This window comes from Acipenser ruthenus, chromosome 1 (assembly GCF_902713425.1).
Source record: "Acipenser ruthenus chromosome 1, fAciRut3.2 maternal haplotype, whole genome shotgun sequence".
NCBI lineage: Eukaryota > Metazoa > Chordata > Actinopteri > Acipenseriformes > Acipenseridae > Acipenser > Acipenser ruthenus.
In genome coordinates this window covers 4,294,714-4,314,892 of record NC_081189.1, presented here as the reverse complement: position 1 = coordinate 4,314,892, position 20,179 = coordinate 4,294,714, and the positions used below count along the sequence as shown (strand labels likewise).

Below are 20,179 nucleotides of genomic sequence, written 5' to 3'. Positions count from 1 at the left end.
TTTATCCGACTTTTTACATATCCCCCTTACTCTGGTCCCACACAGTCGGATATGTGATGAATACTGTGTTATAATGGGTTTCAATTCATATTTTTCTTACAAGTAAATGGCTGCACTCCTTGTCTGACGAACACATTTCATTGCCTCACAGCTCACACAGTGGAAGCTGTTGTTCTATTTTAAGTCCGAATGAAAAATGAAAGAACACTTTTTTTTCTTCTAACAAGGGAAATCCATTTCTGTTACATCTAGAAGACCCATCTGAGATTTAGTTTTTCTATTAAGTCTTTTATATTAGTTTGGCTTCTTGTGTCCTTCATAGAACAAGTCAAAAATGCTGCTGTGTCTTTTTAAACTCCGAGATAAATGTGCTATGACATTTCTTAAGTTATTAAAGGTGAACAATATAATTTTCCATACAAGTCAACATGATACCGCTTTACTTCAGACATTTACTGGTAAATCTCAAGAATAACCAAGTGCCTTTACCAATACATTTTTGGTATATGTCCGAAAAGCAATATAATTCTTCATAATTCCAGACATTTACCACCTTACTTGGTAAACGTTGACAGTTACCTGTAAAACTTAAGATTGGCCTGATTCAGACTTTTACCGTAACATATATACAATGAAATTTGATATATGTACATTGGACACAGGCACATTGTTAGTAAGCTCAGGGGTTTACTTTTGATCCCCGGAGCCAGCATCGCAGCCGTTGTGTGTGCTGATGCGCTAGGAGGCAATAAGCTGATCCCTGGAGCCAGCATTACACTTCAGCCATCAACACCTGACAAAAGGATATCTACATCATCATATGGAAGGAAGCGCAAATGGATGGAGACACAGATGGATCACATTAGTTTACTGTAAAGCTGCGTCTTAGTTGGTGCTTATCTTGGCGAGAGCCGAGTTCAAATCAGCATGAAGTTTTAACTTTTTCTACTCTCGTGTAATGGAAATCATATATACGTGTGTATTTAGGGTTATGCAACACCCTGTAGTAATTACAACATATTGCTGAGATTTATTTTTTAACCCAATCACAATGTTTTGATGTTTTTATTCACACATCCTGGGTCAAATTATCGTCAGCATTAGTTTAGGTACAGTTTCCTACACTGAATCCTGTGTTTGTATCCAAATCAATGCTCCCCCTTCAACAAAGCCAACGCTGTTTTTCTGTTCCCACTATTGCTTTTCAATCGGAGCTGCGTTGCTGCAGGGAGGAGCATTCATTTGGATGCAAACACAAGATTCAGGGACAGACAGAAGGCAGCCCCTCCTAGTAGACGCGGCCTAGAATAACGTGTGAAACATGTTCAGTTTCATTCTCCAACTGATTTATGACCCAGGATGCGTGAAAAAAAAAAATCAAAACAATTGTCATTGTGTTGAAAAATATATCTCAGCAATACGTACAACACAGGATGCAGCAATGGTGAAGTAATGCATTTTTTTAAACACTAAAGGGTGGTCTGGAACATTTTAACCTGCTTCAGTTCTTATAAAAACTTCAAGTTCAAGTTGTCTGACAAAGCTTTCTACCATTGTCATAGTTTTTTGTTTATTTTTTACTGTAAGTCAAATGCGAAGCACCTTGAACCATTGAAAGGCAATATGAATTCCAGATCAACAGTGGCTACTTGCTTGTTTCTTTTTACTCACAGAAGTTTTCTTCCACAGGCATTGTGTTCCCCTACTTTCCTCGAATGGGGCGCTACAACCTGAACTTCCAAGAGGCTCAGCAGACCTGCCAGGACCAGGATGCAGTGATTGCTTCCTTCGACCAGCTGTATGATGCGTGGAGAGGAGGTCTAGACTGGTGTAATGCGGGCTGGCTGAGTGACGGATCGGTGCAATATCCCATTACCAAACCCAGAGAACCCTGTGGAGGCAAGGATACTGTCCCTGGTGTGAGAAACTACGGCATTCGTGATAAAGAGAAGGGCAGATATGATGTCTTCTGCTTCACTTCCAACTATAAAGGTAAGCAGAGGTTTCCATTCTACCAGATTTCAAGTTATCAACCAAGTTCATAACTTTACTTCCATGGAAACGCCTACCATATGGAAATGGTTTGGCAAATAGTATATCGATGTTTTAACAAAGCCAACAGACACATTGAAATCAGGAAACAAAAGGTCAATTTCTGAGACAAGGGATAGAAAGATTAAAATCTGAACTGAACGCAGTAGGGATTCAAGGAAATGCATGCACATGGGTTAGGGAGTGGTTAACATGTAGAAAACAGAAAGTACAGATTAGAGGAGAAAAAAAAATGGAGCGAGGTAACCAGTGGTGTACCACAGGGATCAGTATTAGGTCCTCTGCTATTCCTAATCTACATTGATGATTTAGATTCTGGTATAGTATGGAAACTTGTTAAATTTGCAGATGACACAAAATAGGAGGAGTGGCAAACACTGTTGCAGCAGCAAAGGTCATTCAAAATGATCTAGACAGCATTCAGAACTGGGCAGACAATTGGCAAATGACATTTAATAGAAAAGTGTAAGGTACTGCACGCAGGCAATAAAAATGTGCATTATAAATATCATATGGGAGATACTGAAATTGAAGAAGTTTATGTTGACTCAGAAATGGCTTTATCTAACAATGTGGGGAAGCTATAAAAAAGGCCAACAAGATGCTTGGATATATTGTGAAAAGTGTTGAATTTAAATCAAGGGAATGTAATGTTAAAACTTTACAATGCATTAGTAAGACCTCATCTAGAATATTGTGTTCAGTTCTGGTCACCTCGTTACAAAAAGGATATTGCTGGTCTAGAAAGAGTGCAAAGAAGAGCGACCAGAATTATCCCAGGTTTAAAAGGCATGTCGTATGCAGACAGGCTAAAAGAATTGAATCTATTCAGTCTTGAACAAAGAAGACTACGTGGTTATCTGATTCAAGCATTCAAAATTCTAAAAGGTATTGACAATATCAACCCAGAGGACTTTTTCAACCTGAAAAAAGAAACAAGGACCAGGGGTCACAAATGGAGATTAGATAAAGGGGCATTCAGAACAGAAAATAGGAGGCACTTTTTTACACAGAGAATTGTGAGGGTCTGGAACCAACTCCCCAGTAATGTTGTTGAAGCTGACACCCTGGGATCCTTCAAGAAGCTGCTTGATGAGATTCTGAAATCAATAAGCTACTAACAACCAAACGAGCAAGATGGGCCAAATGGCCTCCTCTCGATTGTAAACTTTCTTATGTTCTTAACAATTGTAGCCAACTGCACAACTGTAATCCAGTTGTGTGGTAGAAACAGTATCAGATCTCAATGCCGCGAATCACCCAGCTTTAATACTGCATGTGGCCAATAGAATATCCACAGGATCTGCAAACATTTTTGCAGACCAAACACATTTGCAGATTGCAGTGTTCATTTTTCATTTCCCCTAAGCTGTCACACTGTAGAAAACCTCCATGCAATCTTGTAGCCACTGTAGTAATTACCTCATTTGAATTTGTCCTGCATTGTCTGAATACAAACTTGGATCACTGATCTGCAGTTTCTATAGCATACTGTAGATGACTCTGCATTTAGTGAGTTTTATGTTATTATTATTATTATTATTATTATTATTATTATTATTATTATTATTATTATTATTATTATTATTATTATTTATTTCTTAGCAGATGCCCTTATTCAGGGTGTCTTACAATTGTTACAAGATATCACATTATTTTTACATACAATTATCCATTTATACAGTTGGGTTTTTACTGGAGCAATCTAGGTAAAGTACCTTGCTCAAGGCTACAGCAGCAGTGTCCCCCACCTGGGATTGAACCCATGACCCTCTGGTCAAGAGTCCAGAGCCCTAACCACTACTCCACACTTTTAATAAGATCCTTAAGAACATGTTGCACATATTTATTAATAGTGATGTGCGTTACTGGGACCAGCTGATTCCTCCCCTTCTCTTTGTGATCAGAGAGGTACCCCAGGGTAAGGTTAGGGTTTGGGTTAGGGTTAGGGTTACAGGGTTCTACAGGTTTTCCACCATTTGAGTTGTTGTATGGGTGGAGACCACAGGGTGTACTTGATCTGGTCAAAGAGATGTGGGAGGAGCCGTAGGATAATTCGATCAATACCGTCCTGTATGTGTTGGACCTGCGCAAACGTCTTGAGTCTGTTGGAAAATGGGCGCATGACAATTTGCAACAGTCTCGGCACAGACAGGAGACACAGTACAACAGAGGAGCTCGGGGGATAAAGTGCTGAGGTCCTTGGCTGAGTGGCAAGGACCTTTCAAGGTTACACGCTGGATTGGGATGGTGGATGATGAGATCTGCCAGCCGGAGCGACGGAGAGAAAAGCACATTTATCATGTTAACCTTTTGAAGCCCTGGTTGCAACAGGAGGCGTTGTTAGTGGCGCAGGCAGAAGACGTCACAGACCTGGGACCTGATCTTTCTGTGTTAGCGAAAAAAGGGTCGGTACAGATTACAGATAATAAAACACCAACACAGAAATGTCAGGCTCGGGCTCGGGTGACGGAATTTCCTGATGTGTTTTCTCCCGTCCTGGGGCAGACTTGAGTAGCCCATCATCACATTGAGATTGAGCCGGGGCGCTAGTTCACCAGAGGCCATACCGTATATCTGAACGCAAAAGACAGGTAATAAAAACGGAAATGGATGAGATACTTAGACTGGGGGTAATAGAAGAGTCCCAAAGTGACTGGAACAGTCTGATTGTTTTAGTGGATAAGCCAGACGGGTCAACTTGGTTTTGCATTGACTTCAGACGAGTTAATGAAAAATCGAAGTTTGACGCTTATCCCGTGTCCCGGGTAGACGAGTTGCTGGAACGTCTAGGCACGGCTCATATTATGACGACACTGGATTTAACGAAGGGGTACTGGCAGATACCCCTGACCCCATAATCCAAAGAGAGGACGGCGTTTTCAACTCCCTTTGGGTTCTACCAATTTAGGACCATGCCTTTTGGGTTGCACGGAGTGCCAGCCACTTTCCAGCGGATGATGGATCATGTTTTGAGGCCCCATCAGCAGTACACCGCTGCTTACATAGATGACGTGGTTATCCACAGTGAGGATTGGCCGAGTCATCTGTGTAAGGTAGTGGCGGTACTGCAATCCTTGCGGGAGGCTGAGCTCACTGCTAACCCAAAGAAATGTGCCATTGGGAAGAGTGAGTCGGAGTATTTGGGGTATCGAGCAGGGAGTGGCCAGATCAGACCTCTGATTGCTAAGGTGAAAGCCTTGGCTGACTGGCCGGTCCCTACGACCAAAACCCAGGTGCGCTCTTTCTTGGGACTAGCGGGCTATTATAGGAAGTTCATCCCAAGCTTCGCCACGCTCGCTAGTCCCTTGACAGATCTCACCAGGGAGGCTGCCCCAAATACGGTTCAGTGGACGGAGTCGTGCCAGAGGGCCTTTATCACTCTGTATTGAAGGACAGAATCACTCGGTGGTACTTGGCCCTGCAGCCCTATGCCTTCAGGGTTGTCCACTGAGCAGGAAAGCTGCATCAAAATGCAGATTTATTCTCTCAGGAAGGCATTGGATTTTAGAATGGACTGGTGGAGGATATGTAACAGGGGAGATCTGTGCTGACTGTCTGACGTATGCATGGTGCTGCAGGATGAGGGCAGCAGCCTCGTAAGATCCGCCTGTTAGTCATGGCAGTGACACGGAGAGGTGGGGAAAAGGGTGTGTTGGCTCTCCCTCTCTCTGAGTGGATGAGAGGTGGGCCTTGGGGCATTGCTGGGCCTATAAAATAATGCTCTGTTATTCCATCAGACCTGCCCCTTTAAGATGAAAAACAAGCCAGTGGAAGTGCTGCGACCAGACCAAGCACAGCCAGAGAGGAACGAGAACAAAACAAAATAAAATGAAAGAAAAATGATTTTTTTTTAGTAGCAGGGAAAAACTTGGGTAGACCCGGAAAGTATAACAGGTTGAGGGAACGTGTGAGCGTAGGACGGAGACCTGGGTCGTGCGGATAGTGGTGGTTGGGGTAACGCTGCAGAGTGCAGCACCTTTATTTTGTAGTTTTGATTACTAGTGTTTTATTTTCTCTTTTTCTTTGTACCTTCTGTTTTTGATTATTATTTTATGCACCTGCATGTGCACGGAACGTGATCTGTTAGTCGCTGATACCATTGCTGGTAACAACAGTGCAACAGTGCCACCTTATGGCCGCAATAAATCATGCACCCAAGTACTGCTTAGAAAATCCAGTTTTCTGTCTCCTGTGTCAGTGAATTACTCACCCTTCCACAAGCACATTGAACAATAAATTGGTCTTTCAATTCGGATCACCTCTAGGAGAGGACTTTTATTTCATTTCAGGTATTTCAGGGGTTATTTTTCAGAAGAGAATTATGTCAAAAAATGAGAACATAGCCTGAAACCCACTTGTGTCATTTTGCAGGACGTTTTTACTACCTGATACACCCGACCAAGCTGACCTACGATGAGGCAGTCCAGGCTTGCCAGAAGGATGGATCTCAGATCGCTAAAGTGGGCCAGATGTTCGCTGCTTGGAAGCTAATGGGATACGACCGCTGTGACGGAGGCTGGCTGGCTGACGGCAGTGTCCGCTACCCGATCTCCAGGCCCAGGCGACGCTGCAGTCCAGATGAGGCGACGGTTCGCTTTGTGGGGTTCCCAGACAAGAAACACAAGCTGTACGGCGTCTACTGCTTCAGAACCTACAACTGAGAGCACAGCTGATAATCCATTCATTTACATACACGTGAGGGAATTATTCTCAATAGTATGAACTCATAAAGTTACCAAAACTGTGATAACCTTTTTTTTTTAAATCATTTTCATAAACTTACAAAAAAATATATTTTTTTTGTAAACTGAATCCGAGCATTACATTTTTTTTTATCATTCTTAGATATTTTAAATTAATATAATTGCATCTGTAGCTCTATAGCCTATACAAAAATTAGCATTATAGCAGAACTGAATAAAAAAAGAAAAAGACAAAATGATTGAGCTACATCATCCCAAAAGAAATATACTTCCATGAATGGGTGGAGCATGCTAAAGCCTGAAAATTTTTTAGGACTGATATAAACAATAGTAAAGCTTCTCGAAGGGGGAACTGTTTTTTTCTGGCCACTTTTTTAACTTGTATTGTGCACTGCAAGGAGATTCATCATATCCTAGATAAGAACCCTTATGGACAACAGCAACTCATCCCAATTATCATACTTGCCTGCTAAAGAAAGAAAAGTTATGTCAGAAACAAAAAAGGGCTTTATGCATAAAACTAAGAGAGAGTTTATGTACTTCTTTACGTTTCTAGATACTTTTAAAATTCTTATTAAGATCATTTGAACACAGAAACAGTTTGAAGGTCCTTGATCCTTTTTGATGGGTGTCCCATGGGGTGAGTGAGTGCCAGAATTGCTTCTTTATGCTCTATAGAATCCACCTGGATTGCATCAATCAACTATTTTTCTGGGTAATCACAAGATAAAGTTTGATGAAATCCAGGATTTGCTCTAAAATATTCCAGCTGTGGCATATATCTTGGGGGTATAAGCTGACCAAGTCAACACATCTTTAAAACAGTTAGAATAGGAATACATTATTGTTCAGGAATGACCCTTTGCTTTACAAGAATAATGCAGTTAAAATGAAAAAATACCTCCATTGTTTGGGTTCTCTCGTTCCTTGTGGTGCTACACATTTTTTTAAACCTGTTCGAGCTAAAGTAAATACAAACTCTGAGCATGACACATTGTAGCCATAGCATCAACACGCAGCTGCTTTAGTAGGAGGCAAAAAGGGAGAGGTGGCTTAATGCCAGCATTGACGCATAATGCCCCAGTGTTCTGACCATCTGTATCAGGAACATTTTACCATTTCACTATGGGAGGGAAAGTTATGAGCCAGTTGATTTCTTATCACAGTATAAAGCACCAACAGCTGTCAAAGGACCTGCTGCTTGTGGCATGAATGCATACTGCTTGCTCAGTACGGTACAGGTAGCTGTTATGTAGAGCACCTTCTGACTGCATATCTTTAGAGCAGCAACATCAAAATGATGCATTGTCCATTTAAGGGTTACAGGTGGTTGCAGCTAATAAATTACCTGCCGTGCACGTTCATATACTATATAGCTCTCAAATGTGCAGTTTTGAAAGAAACACATGGTATGGCAACCGTGTGTTTTCATATGACATCTGGCACTACACTAGGTTAAAGTAAGATTGCTTGACTTGCCATACAGGATATCTGTTATTGCTTTACTTCCTAGGTCATTTCATCTTAGCATTGTCCGGGGTCAGAGAATCTTTCTGGCTGCAATCAGTCATTATGGAAAGCAGCTGGTTGGGTGAAGAAGGCCCTGAAGGTATGGGGACAGTTTCAATCTCCAGGGGGTCTAAGAAAGCAGCAAGGCCTGCAGACAGAGATTTCAGGTACCTAGTGCCGTACCAGATAGTATGTTTTAAAATGAAAATACATGGTCACTAAAATCACTTCAAAACACATTTGTTTTGCCTATAAATGTTAAGGTCAACAGAATAAAAAACACTGACAAACGCGCACATTATCGCCAGAAAACCTAAACCTGCCTGAAAAGTATCACATTTCCCCTTTGAGTCGCTTTCCTAAGATATTTAAGAGAAACCATTTGCTATGCAGCATTTAGCACCAACTCAGAGCAGATACCAACACGAACTGCTGGACAGAGAGACTGTAAAAGTAGCAGCTTCATTTTAATTAGCCTTGAACATGTTATAATCTTATAAAATATGTAGCTACAATGTTTAATATTTTCTTTGCGTCAGAATACTGTGAATGCCACAGTTCGGGAGATTAAAACGAGGGTGCTCTTAAGATTTTTTAACAGTAGCCACTAAACTATATAGGAAATGATATTAGCCAAAGCTGGAACCTTATTAGCTAAATGACATTGCTGGCAATATCATGCGTTTTTACCATTAGGGGTTTATGTACTGTACAGTAGCCAGCTCATTTCGTGCTGGCAGCTAGTCACCACCTTTAAAGGCAGCGTACAGAATGGAGAATTGGTGAATTGGCTAATAAGCAGAGTAGTCCTACTACACTCTCAAGGTAAATGCTGTTTTTTGATAGCGACAACAACACTCCAAACATCAACAGTATTAGTTTTCCTATTTTGTTATGTACATATAGAAAAGTATTAATCTATGAAATAAAAAACAGTATCGTTTGTATCTATATGTAAAATACTTTTTGAACCGAATCCAACAAAGAAAATAAAAACCTTGAAAAGACAAAGCTGTGGCTAAGAATGTTGTACTTTTTCCTGACTGTGCTACAAAATATTTGTATGAATTACTGTCGTAGGGCTGTATTTACTGGAATGTTTTCCTTTTTTTAATGTTATGTAAACTTCAAAGGCAGGTAAAGGATGCATTGCTCAGTTTTCTTTCCTTTTATGTTTGCTGATGATGATTAAACACGATGCAAGCTAGCATAAAAAAAAAAGAGTCAGGCTGTTGCTTTGTAGAGTCTAACAACAAATCATTACTAACTTGGCAGATCTGCATGGGACTATTCCCATGTAATTTGCAAAGGCTTTTTAAAAGGCAGTGGGGTCGATTTTAATGTTCTACAATGGAGGATTAAAGAGCTTCAAATATTATCAAAACACTTAATTTATTTTTAATAATTAGATTATGTTGTTTGCAATCGTTCTGAGTGGTCCTGTATTAGAATATGTTATTATAATCTGCCTTTGCAACCAAATTTGCTTTGAGCTTGTCAGGAGAATCCAAAGTGCCAGATCTTAACAGAATCCCTCATGTGACGATGTGGCCATTCAACTGTGTTCTACATTTACATACAGTAGACATGGGATAAGTGGGACTGGCAGAGTTGAACTTGAATCCTGCTGGTGCGTTCCCTCAGTCGATCAGTTGAGGAATATATTAACACTAGTACTAGATACTATCATACAAATACAAAAACAGTGGAATGAAACAGTGGAACTACTTTTATAGCAGCAGTATTCATGTCTGCCACGATTTAGATCATTAAAATAGACAGCATGGTTTTCTTAATTCCTATAATAATAGATCCTCTTTTACAAGGATACCGTACGTAAAGTTCCGAGATGAGATCTGAAGTATGGCTTGGATTTTCCTTTTCGAAGGGGTGGTATTTATCTTCCAGGAGAAGCTGAGGCTGGTCATTATTGGAGTTGCCAATCTCAGCAGCCAGGAAGATAGTCCTCCAGATATTTCCTGAAAGAAAATGAGATCAGTAACTAGAAGTTGTATTTAACTGCCAATTGTCACCATCGTGTATAAATATTCATGTAAAAACATTTCATAAAATTGGAATATAGTACTCAGGAGATTTGGCACACGTTCATTAATATTGTTTTCATACTCCTGCTTTTAATTTCTATGTAATATATATAGATTTTTTATGTTCCAAAATATGTAAGCTTTCCAATCAGCATCTCATGTATACAGAACTGCAAGCTCAGTAATGACCAGGATATAAGTATGGGATCTACAGTGCACTGGAAAGTATTCATAAAGTGCTAGAAAGTCTGGCATACTGGTGCTTTATCAATATAGCACTAACTAAGCTTCAAGGTTCTTCATTTCTGGCCAGTTTCCTCTCCCTACTGAATCTCCTCCCTGATAAAAGGTAGAATGTAGCTGGCTGTGGGTTACTTATCTTAGACACTCTCTGTCGCTATGTGCTCCTCTCCCAGCAGCATTAAGCTGCCGTGTTCAGTATAGGATGCCTCAAGGTCCATTATGTCTCCCCTGATAGGGTAGACGGCCCTTCACATCCCATATGAATAGCACAAATCACTTCTTTCGTATTAGATTTAGCAGCTTTAGCGCCACCTCGCCTTTTTTGTGTTTAAAATAAAAGTACAATTATTGAAAATGTCCCAAAAAAGAATATTACAATTTTTTTTGTAAATTCTTCAGCTCATCACAAACTGCTTTGTAGAGCAAAACTAAAAACACACGTACACACCATTCTGGACACGCTAGGTGTCCATTGCTTCATGAAATAAATTCCTCAGCATCGCAACTCCACCTTAGGAGCCTTCTGACTGTCCTTGTGTACAAGTCTACTTTTCAATTTGATTGGTCTAAACGTTTTATGGTAAGCATGTTGTAAACATTGCAGCAAGGACTGTGGCTAAATATTATTTTTTTTACTTCAACAGATAAACAGGTCTTGATGCTGGCTTCGTTTTATTAACATATTTAACATATTAGAAACCGAATGCATGGCTTCCGTCATATATAGGGGTTACAGTTTTGTTAAATGGCTTATAAAAACTATCCCAGTGCCACTGACTGCAACTGCATTTCTGTTTGAGTCAAATCTAATAAAAATGAATCCTACAATCCAACTATTGTAGGTACATGTCTATTTACTGTAGTCTTTGTATAAGATCAATGTCTGATTTTCATTGTGAAGTTGACTCACATGCTATCTGTTACCAGCTGGGATTTCTTGCTTTGGCTTAATTCTCAAAACCTGCAGAAAAAAATGTGTTCTGTTTGGACTGAATTGTTCAACAATGGTAATTGCAATGTATTAACAGTGCAGTCACAAAGTGTTTTTATACACTATGCTATATACAAAGAGGATACCCAATAATCAATGTGAGAGAAGAAGAGGGACTAACTTCTGAGTTGTTTGTATCTTTACTCACAAATTATCCATTGCAATTGTTCCATGCTTTCCCCATGTTTATAGTATGTGTTTACCGTGGTTTGCCATGTTTTTAATATGCTTTTCTAGGCTTTGCAATGCTTATGTATGCTTTAATATGCATTATTACATGTTACTATGATTTTACTTTGGGGCCAGAGGACATTCCCCCGATGTTAATGAAAAAGATGAACATTTATAGTTTCCTAAACTAATGACAAAAATAACAACACCAGCATAACAATGTTATTCTGAATGATTAGAGTCTGTTAAGTAACTTAACAGCTCCTGTAGGATAATGCTTATTTTAATATGGTCCATGGTCATTGTATCTATCATCAGATGCTAATAAATACCCCATACTGCTTCTCCCATGTGGTGTTAACTTTTCAGATGAGGCTCTAGACCAGCTGTACTCAACTCTGGCCCTCAAGATCCAATCCAGTCCAGGTTTTTACTCCAAGCATCTTCTAATGTAGTTCATTGAAGCTATTAAGAGGCAATTAACTAATTTAGGACCTGCTTGGAATAACGACCAGGACTGGAATAGACCTCGAAGGCGCCAGAGTTGAGTACCACTGCTGTAGACAGTCCATGCAGTATTTGATTTTAGACTGGTCTTCGTTATTGCATTCACCAGCACCACCTGCTGTCCCAACCCCCTCACTGCGCTTGGGTCCTCCTACCGTATACAGTACCTCAGAGCAAACAGAGAAATACATTACAGTTTAGAGTGTAAACATGTCTGGTAAATGTGGTCCTTATTTAATCTATTATTGTCATTGCTCCCCGCCAAGCACAAGAGGCATGATGTCTTTCTGTTTTGTCACTGTGATGACAGGAAAGGAGTGTGCACCTTGCTCACAATACAGTATATCAAGGGTATTAGTAATAGATGTCCATAGGTCTAGGACAATATTCAGGAAACTTGAGCTCACATATAAATACTCTTTTTTAAAGTGAGATTGGTAGTCCCTAGCACGGGCTACTATTTCATTCAGTGTGAATGATTAAATTGGCTTTAACAGCCTTTAACAAAACATTGTTTAAAACAGACCTTCACATTTTGTAAACAGAGCCTATTGCATCTTATTAATAATAACAATATACGACTAACATAGGCCAAAACATTTTAAGCTCCAATGCAATGTTGCACCATGATCTAAATGAAAAAAAAAGAAACTAGTAAGAAACAACTTGTATGTAAGGGGCCAATAAAATAAAAATGTGATTTGTGCATTGAATTAAAACAATAATGTTTGAAAAGTCAAGTACATTACCAGTAAATAAGTATATGAAAAAATAAAAATAAAAGCTTTTAAACAAAAAATGACTTTCCCATGACACACACACACATCAGCCCCACTGAAAGCATTGACACAACTTAAGTTTGTCAGCTATACACCAAGGCTGCCAAAAACAAAACAGTACTGTATGCTTTCAGAAAAAGAGGTGGTAGCAGTGCCAAATCAAAAAGCTTGATATGTATGATGTCATTTTACAAAGAAATGCCTACAATAATGTTATGATAACACTCTGTGCCCATGAATGGAGAATTGTCCTAGATTTTTCCAGTATGCCATAATCTTACAAAAATACACCTACTCCATACCACTGCGCGGTTTAATAAGAGCAGCAAAAGCAATTAGGAAACTGATGTAGCTCTCACCTATGGCAGGGAGAGCATTGTAGTAATCCAAGTATAATAAATATTGAGAAACTTGCAGCTGAAAAGGGCTCTCAAGGTTGCCAGAGTCAGCGATTTGATTGTTCATTTCTATTACTGGGTGCATATAGTTGGGTAAATTCTATTAAAACATTTCTGTTAAACCAACATTTGGTCTTTTGATTTATTGATTATACAGTACATTAGAATTATAATTGTATACCCTGCACATTCTGTCAAATCATTTGCTACAGTAAAATGTTTCTAGCTGAAAGTTGTTGTTACATTTTTTTTCCACTGTTTATTTCCTTGATGGTTTGTTCAAATCTGAGGCACAAGTGAAACATGTTTGGTGGTCTTAATTTTCAAGTCTTTCAGTGGGCCATAGTCAACATCATAACCCATTATATATCATGAAGCCACTCTCAGCCAACCAGAACGTCAGGTCTCAGAACATTCCAGTACATCTTATTTTGCCATAAGTCGTCTCATGCATGCTAGACTTGGGAAATGGCATTCACTATGCACAGTTTTGTGTTTATAATATGTTGATAAGTACAGCTGACCGTGTCTCTTCTGGTTAATTGTGTGTCGCACGAGAACACACTCTTATACCAGCATTGCTTCACAGTCCTCTTGCCCACCCAAATAAGATACTCGTATAAGAGACAGGGTGAAATGTGCTTATTAACGTATACATATATATGGTACTGGGCACATTTGTTTGTCAGTCTCAAAAACACAGAGCATGGGGGGCGTGTAGACTGTTTCCTTACCCCCTTGGAAGGTGGTCCCTCCAGGGAAGGTTTGAGGGCTGCTCATGGGACAGTGTGTGGAAGTCTGCATGTGAGTATCCTGCACTGCAGATACATACAGTAGAGAGGACTTCAGTGCTCAGTGCTGCCACTCCAGTACCTCCCAAATTCATCTCTGACAGAAAATCAAGAAATGTTATGTCGTTACTCAGTGACTCTTTTTTCTGCTGCTCTTCCTTATTGGTTTTTCCAGCTGCAGCTTTTGTCGCCTTCTGGTGGCTTTATTTGTAATTGCGCTGTTTTTTGTTATTACGGTTATTGTTTTTCCAAATGAAATGTGGTTTTCAAGCCCACTCCCTGTGCTTTTCACATTCATTTCTATACATAGCTACTGCATCAGATTTCTGCATTGTTGTGCTATGATGTAGAGGGGGGGGTGGAATAATGATCTGTGATGATTGTGATGTTTTTCATTATCTTCATTATAAGTGAATACATCGTTTGTTGGGTGTCTCATTGTATCAGAGATGTCTTCTCCTGCAGTTTGGACAAGATGACAGCAAAGCCAAGCTGCTCAAACACTCTACTTATGATAAATCAACATATCATAAATTCTCACTTTAGAATGGTGCCGTATGGTCTATGCATTGGGTGACATCTGTACACAGAATCATTTCCACTCCTTCATGGGGATTTCTCATATCTGATTTATAATGAATGTTGTACAGTTTGTTTTACACTACCTCAATGGCTCTGTATCACATTAATTGTATCAAATTAATATTTAAGAAGTATTGTCCAGAAATTGCTATCTTGTAAAATCCTGGAAGTGTGTCTGGATGTATGACCTACACTGGCAGAATCAAATCAGACATTTTCCATCTCTGCAGTACATACATGTGGTTTCAATTCAGAGTTCTCAGAATGTTAACACGATAGTTTAGCAATGTTTCCAGTCACGGGTGTGTTCGGGCATGTCCTCCGATGTCTGGACGTTGGATTAACAATAAAGAAAATAACAGGGTCGTTTTAATAACAGACAGCCAAGGAGAGATGTGCTGTAAACAATGGATTGGGAACAGAATACTATTCCACAGTGGTTCTGATATTGCTTAGTAAGCTCTTACCATGGATACCTTGTGTATATTGTTTGTGCTTTCATTGGTAAGATAAAGTTTTGAAAATGTTTCCCTTAAATTCAAAAAAAAAAAAAACATTGCACTGCCATTGGAAGTGACTGGACCCCTGGCTCTTTGATTAATCCTTAATAGAAATATAATTAATTTGCAATGCTTAGAAGTGATAGACAACCTCCAGGGAACTCATTATAGTACATTAACAGCAGTTAGTCAGCAATCAGTTAAAAATCTCAAACCATAAATTTCTATTCAGTATACTCTGTCCTACATCCAGTGCTGCATTATTAATCTGAAACAAAAATGTGAAAAAATGCCAAGTTATCAGAAGTGCCCAGCTATTTAAAGTAGAGATATCAAAAACACAAGCCAGGTTTCAAGAAACCATTGGGGCAACCTTGCCCAGCACAAAGCAAAGCACGACTGTAAAATCGATGGGTCAAGGGTTGCCCCAATTGTTTCTTGTAACTTGGCTTGTGTAGAGTCACTAATAGGACCTTGTTTGTTTTATGTCTCATCCGAAGGACAGAGCACAAGGAAGTTAAGAGACTTGCTCAGGGTCCCACAGTGAGTGAGTGGCTGGGCTGGGATTTGAACTGGGGACCTCCTGGTATCAAGCCCTTGTCTTTAACTACTGGAGCACCAAGCCTCCTCGTATCCGAGCATTGTTAATGGTCTGTTACATTACAGGTTTGTGTTAAAAGAAGGTTGCACTACACAGTATGGTTTTTGCAGTCTATATAGCACCCCATTGAATGAAAGTGCTGCATTTTGTAGTTAAGTGTACATCAGGAATGTTGTTGGAAAAGGGTCTGAGAGGGAAGGAGGGAGGGAGTGGTGGTGGTGGTGGTGGTGGTGGGGGGGGGGGGGGGGGGGGGGGTTCTAAACACTCACAGTATAATGTTTAACCCCACAGAAAATGTGTAAGATATTTCTAAAGTAATTGTAGATGCTGTCACTCCAGTTTACACCCCCAATAATGCCTTATTAAATACAATGTACACCATCTATTATGCTTATAAAAGTGTTAACATATACTATATAAATGACACCTTTTGGGAGGGTGTGGGTTTGTAACTCCACTAATTCTTATTGGTAGTCTAGAACATGTAAAAATAAAAGACACAAGTGAGACGCAAGAAGATATAGTAAAACATTTCTTGAGTTTCTTTGGTGAAACAGGGCATGTATAAAAAGTTGAAAAACTGTAATTCACAAAAATCTCAGACATTCACATTATGCAATATACAAGTTATACTATAAAAAAGGTATTATGTGCTTTGAAATGGAAATAGAAAGCAGATTGAAATTGTGCCATTTTGCTGGCTGGTAAGCCAAATGGATGGTTATTGACTGGGGCAGCAGCTGATTGGATTTCTGTGTGAAAGAGTTGTTACAAATGAGCCATAGCAGTTTTAATTGATGGATACTACCTGCGATTATCCCTTATTGACCCCTGAATGTCTCCTCTGCTTAAGAGTAAATATAAGTCTTCCTCTTCATCACATCGAACAATGCTTTGTTTCTGTTGTGCAGCACACTTTTAGTAAGCAGGGACAGAGCGCTGTGATGTGATTGCATCTCGGTATATCATGCAATGTGAACAAATAGAAAGGGTTTTAAATAAATGATCAGTTTACATTTAGTTAATAAAAAGGTTTTCTTAATAAGCTATAGAATGCTAAGGTTGACTGTAAACATACCAAGGAATTCAGGGGTTAATAGAGGAAATTATTAATAAAATATATATTTTCTATATTTAAAAAAACATTTTTCCCTTTTCACAGGCAAATAGAACATAAATTAAATCTCTGTGGCTTTACTTAATTTATTTAGGAAAGCTGGAGAGCTGCACAACTCAGATGTACACATTCATATATATATATATATATATATATATATATATATATATATATATATATATATATATATATATATATATTAGCTCAAAGAGCCAGCTGGGTTACAAAATGGTTATATATACAAAACATGTTTTATTTACAATAAAAGTAGCAAGATGCCGTTCTTTTAATAAGATAATTTTAGTTTAGCGCATTTGTTTGAGAACCGCTCAAAGCTACCATATCCGAGAGAGTGAATGAGATAAAAACACAAAGTGTGTTAATGTATTTTGGCACTTTGATCTCTAATGGGGGCCAACCATATTCTGAGCAAGGCCCCATGTCATATCCTCGGGCAGTCTCTGAATGTGATTGGTCGATGATGGCTGAACGTGTGAGTGGCTCTGTATTGCAGTCTCTAGATAAGGCTTGCCTGGTTCCATCGTATGTACTTTAGAATGCATTATACTATATAGAATGGCACAACATGTTTCATTTTCAGGAAACAAGCCCTCAGTTATGAGTTAATTTTCAGTTAGCCTTCCTTCCTTTCACAAATCAATTTTTTTCAATCAGTTTTTTTTAAATAAAGCTATTCGAACAATTCCCAGCCTCAACTTGGAGCAGCATAAACAATGGATAAGATCCTCCGAATTCCCAATGGTAAGTAACCAGTACTGAATATGTCTGCTTAAATATGAATATTTATTTACATTATTTAAGCATTATTAAACTGTCACATTAATCTTATTTACATGTTTTTTTTTTCTTCACTGAACTGGTAGATGGTGTTACTTGTTTAACAAGTACAGATTGCTGCGTTGTGCTGTGGAATTGCTTAAACAGGAGACTAGTACAGTGAAAAAGTATGAGGCTGGAAATAAGTTTGCAGATAACGACAAAAAAGACAAAAAAAAAAAACATCACCCAATGAAAAAGACTTCTCAGTGTGTTTTGATAACAAGACTTTCAACTCATTTTAGAAGTTAAAACAAATAAAACATTTGATAACTTATCAGACACTCGTTTCTGGTGTGTTCTTTTAACACTGAAGTCCATGTCTGAAGATGCATTTTAAAATCTCCCAATACATGTCAATAAAGGCACTGTTCGTCAGGCTGGAGGAGCGTGTAGACGTGGCTCCCAGGAGCTGCTCAGTGCCTCCATTCCTCTTGCCTGTTGGCCCAGCGATGTACGTGTCTCACATAATTTTTGTTGGAGCTCCTTGTACCACTCTTGTCAAAGTTGTTGTCATAGTACCTCTTTGCGTAAGTCTTTTGGTAAGTGGATGCTGTGAAAGAGATAAAAGGCCATTTAATAAATCACAGTGTACACATTGTAATCTGCCAAGTGTTTAACCTGTAGTATTTTGTACTTAATCATATCCTGATGTAACTATCACTATTTAATCATATCCTGATGTAACTATCACTATTATCTGCTGTATTACTGAATTGTGGTTTGTCACACTTGAACAAAAATTATTGTATTTCTTGCTCTTATTGTATTACTTGTATTGTAACACTTGAATGTATTTGTATTTGCTTGCGATTGTAAGTCGCCCTGGATAAGGGCGTCTGCTAAGAAATAAATAATAATAATAATAATAATAATAATAATAATAATAATAATAATAATAATAATAATAATAATAATAATAGGCAGACGGCAAAATAATTATGGCATTTGATAGCACTGGGGAATAATGCTGGGTTGCATTAATCACTTGTACTTGGTTATTGCAGGATTACACCTGTAAATAAGTAGTTGATGCAATCCAGGTGGATTAAAAAATATTCAGATGTGATTTATACCAGCAGGGCATATCATATCAGCCCTGAGTTAAGGAGACTTTTTGGTGAGTGCCTTCATCAATGTTCTTTTTTTAAATGACCAAAGTTAAGTTATTAAATCCAGCTTTTACAAAATGACATAAAAAACTTAAATTGGTTTTGTTGATATTACTTAACGCAACAACTTACGGCTCAAGCAGGATACTTTTGGTTCATCCCATCTTCCATCTCCTCTACACCGGATAGTTGGTACATGCCGCTGGATGAAACCATCCCTGCAGTGGTATCTGACCAAGGAGTTGATCTCATAGCGTGGCCTCATCCTGCCAAAAGTCCTGGCGTTATTCACAACCGGAGGCTGACCACAGGCAACTAAAATTGAAAAAAAAAAGAATATTCAATATCTATGCAGCAACGTAAACATTTTAAGCAGTAAAAGTTACGCTGACAACATTTTCAGGGATTACTAACATTTCTGTCTTTCAATACAGACTTTCGTTTTTGTAAGCTTGAAGGCTACAGAGGCAGAGATAAATAGTGACCTACTTTGAGAAGCTTCATATTCAGTAGACATAAGTGGTTGAAGGGCTGTACATTAAATCAGAAATCGAGGACATGGTTAATTAAAATGGATGTTTTCCTCATTGTCCAGAGCTGTTTTTTTTTTCATATGGGGTTCAATGGAAACTTTCAACAGAGATGTGCTAGAACAAGGGTCTCCACCCCTGGTCCTGGACAGCCCCAATCCTGCAGGTTTTCTAGGTGTCTTTACATCATCAGAGCTAAAGATCTGGAACACCTGTTAATCTTGACTAATTAATCCAATAATTGGTGCAATTAAGTAACTGAGAACTTGGGTGAAGCAAAAACCAGCAGACCCAGTAGCTCTCCAGGACCAGGGCTGGAGACCTCTGTGCTAGAAGCTTCAGTCATGACATGCTCTCATCTGTTTTTCATCTCATTAAACACAAGTAGATGTGTTTTGCTTGTAAACTGGTGTGTAGCACTTTCAGAGGCTCACAACTAATATTCCCTCAGACTTTCGATCATCCTATACCTCGCCACATCCCAGGATATTGGTTGATCAAATCAACCCTTTAGTAACTTAACTGAATAATGAAATGTTACTTTTTTTCCCCGACTGAAGTTATTTATTTATTTATTTTTTGCTTTAGTTCTGTGTCCTTAAAAGTTTCAGTTTTGTTTCCAAATTACAGTTGCCACAGGCCTTGTTCTGAACGAATCAGTTGCTTTATGTGTTTCAGGTATTACGAATTAGGTTATCGAAGGCCACT

The 20,179-nt window shown here is 38.9% G+C and overlaps 2 protein-coding genes across 4 annotated transcripts in view; one reads left to right on the top strand and one right to left on the bottom strand.

Moving 5' to 3' along the window:
- The window catches only part of LOC117962472 (hyaluronan and proteoglycan link protein 1-like), a 33,885-nt gene extending 21,823 nt beyond the window's left edge, over positions 1-12,062 (top strand). For all 3 annotated transcript variants that reach the window (XM_059033661.1, XM_059033577.1, XM_059033615.1), the window contains exons 4-5: positions 1,690-1,992; positions 6,427-12,062. In XM_059033661.1, the coding sequence (XP_058889644.1) occupies positions 1,690-1,992; positions 6,427-6,716 (593 nt within the window). In that variant the 3' untranslated portion in view covers positions 6,717-12,062. The remainder of the gene's footprint in view (positions 1-1,689; positions 1,993-6,426) is intronic.
- A 4,332-nt stretch (positions 12,063-16,394) lies between these two features.
- The window catches only part of LOC117403976 (versican core protein), a 59,195-nt gene continuing 55,410 nt past the window's right edge, over positions 16,395-20,179 (bottom strand). Inside the window, exons 15-16 of the mRNA XM_034006524.3 lie at positions 19,074-19,256; positions 16,395-18,382 (exon numbers count right to left, since the gene is read on the bottom strand). Coding sequence (XP_033862415.3) covers positions 18,246-18,382; positions 19,074-19,256 — 320 coding nt within the window. The 3' untranslated portion in view covers positions 16,395-18,245. The remainder of the gene's footprint in view (positions 18,383-19,073; positions 19,257-20,179) is intronic.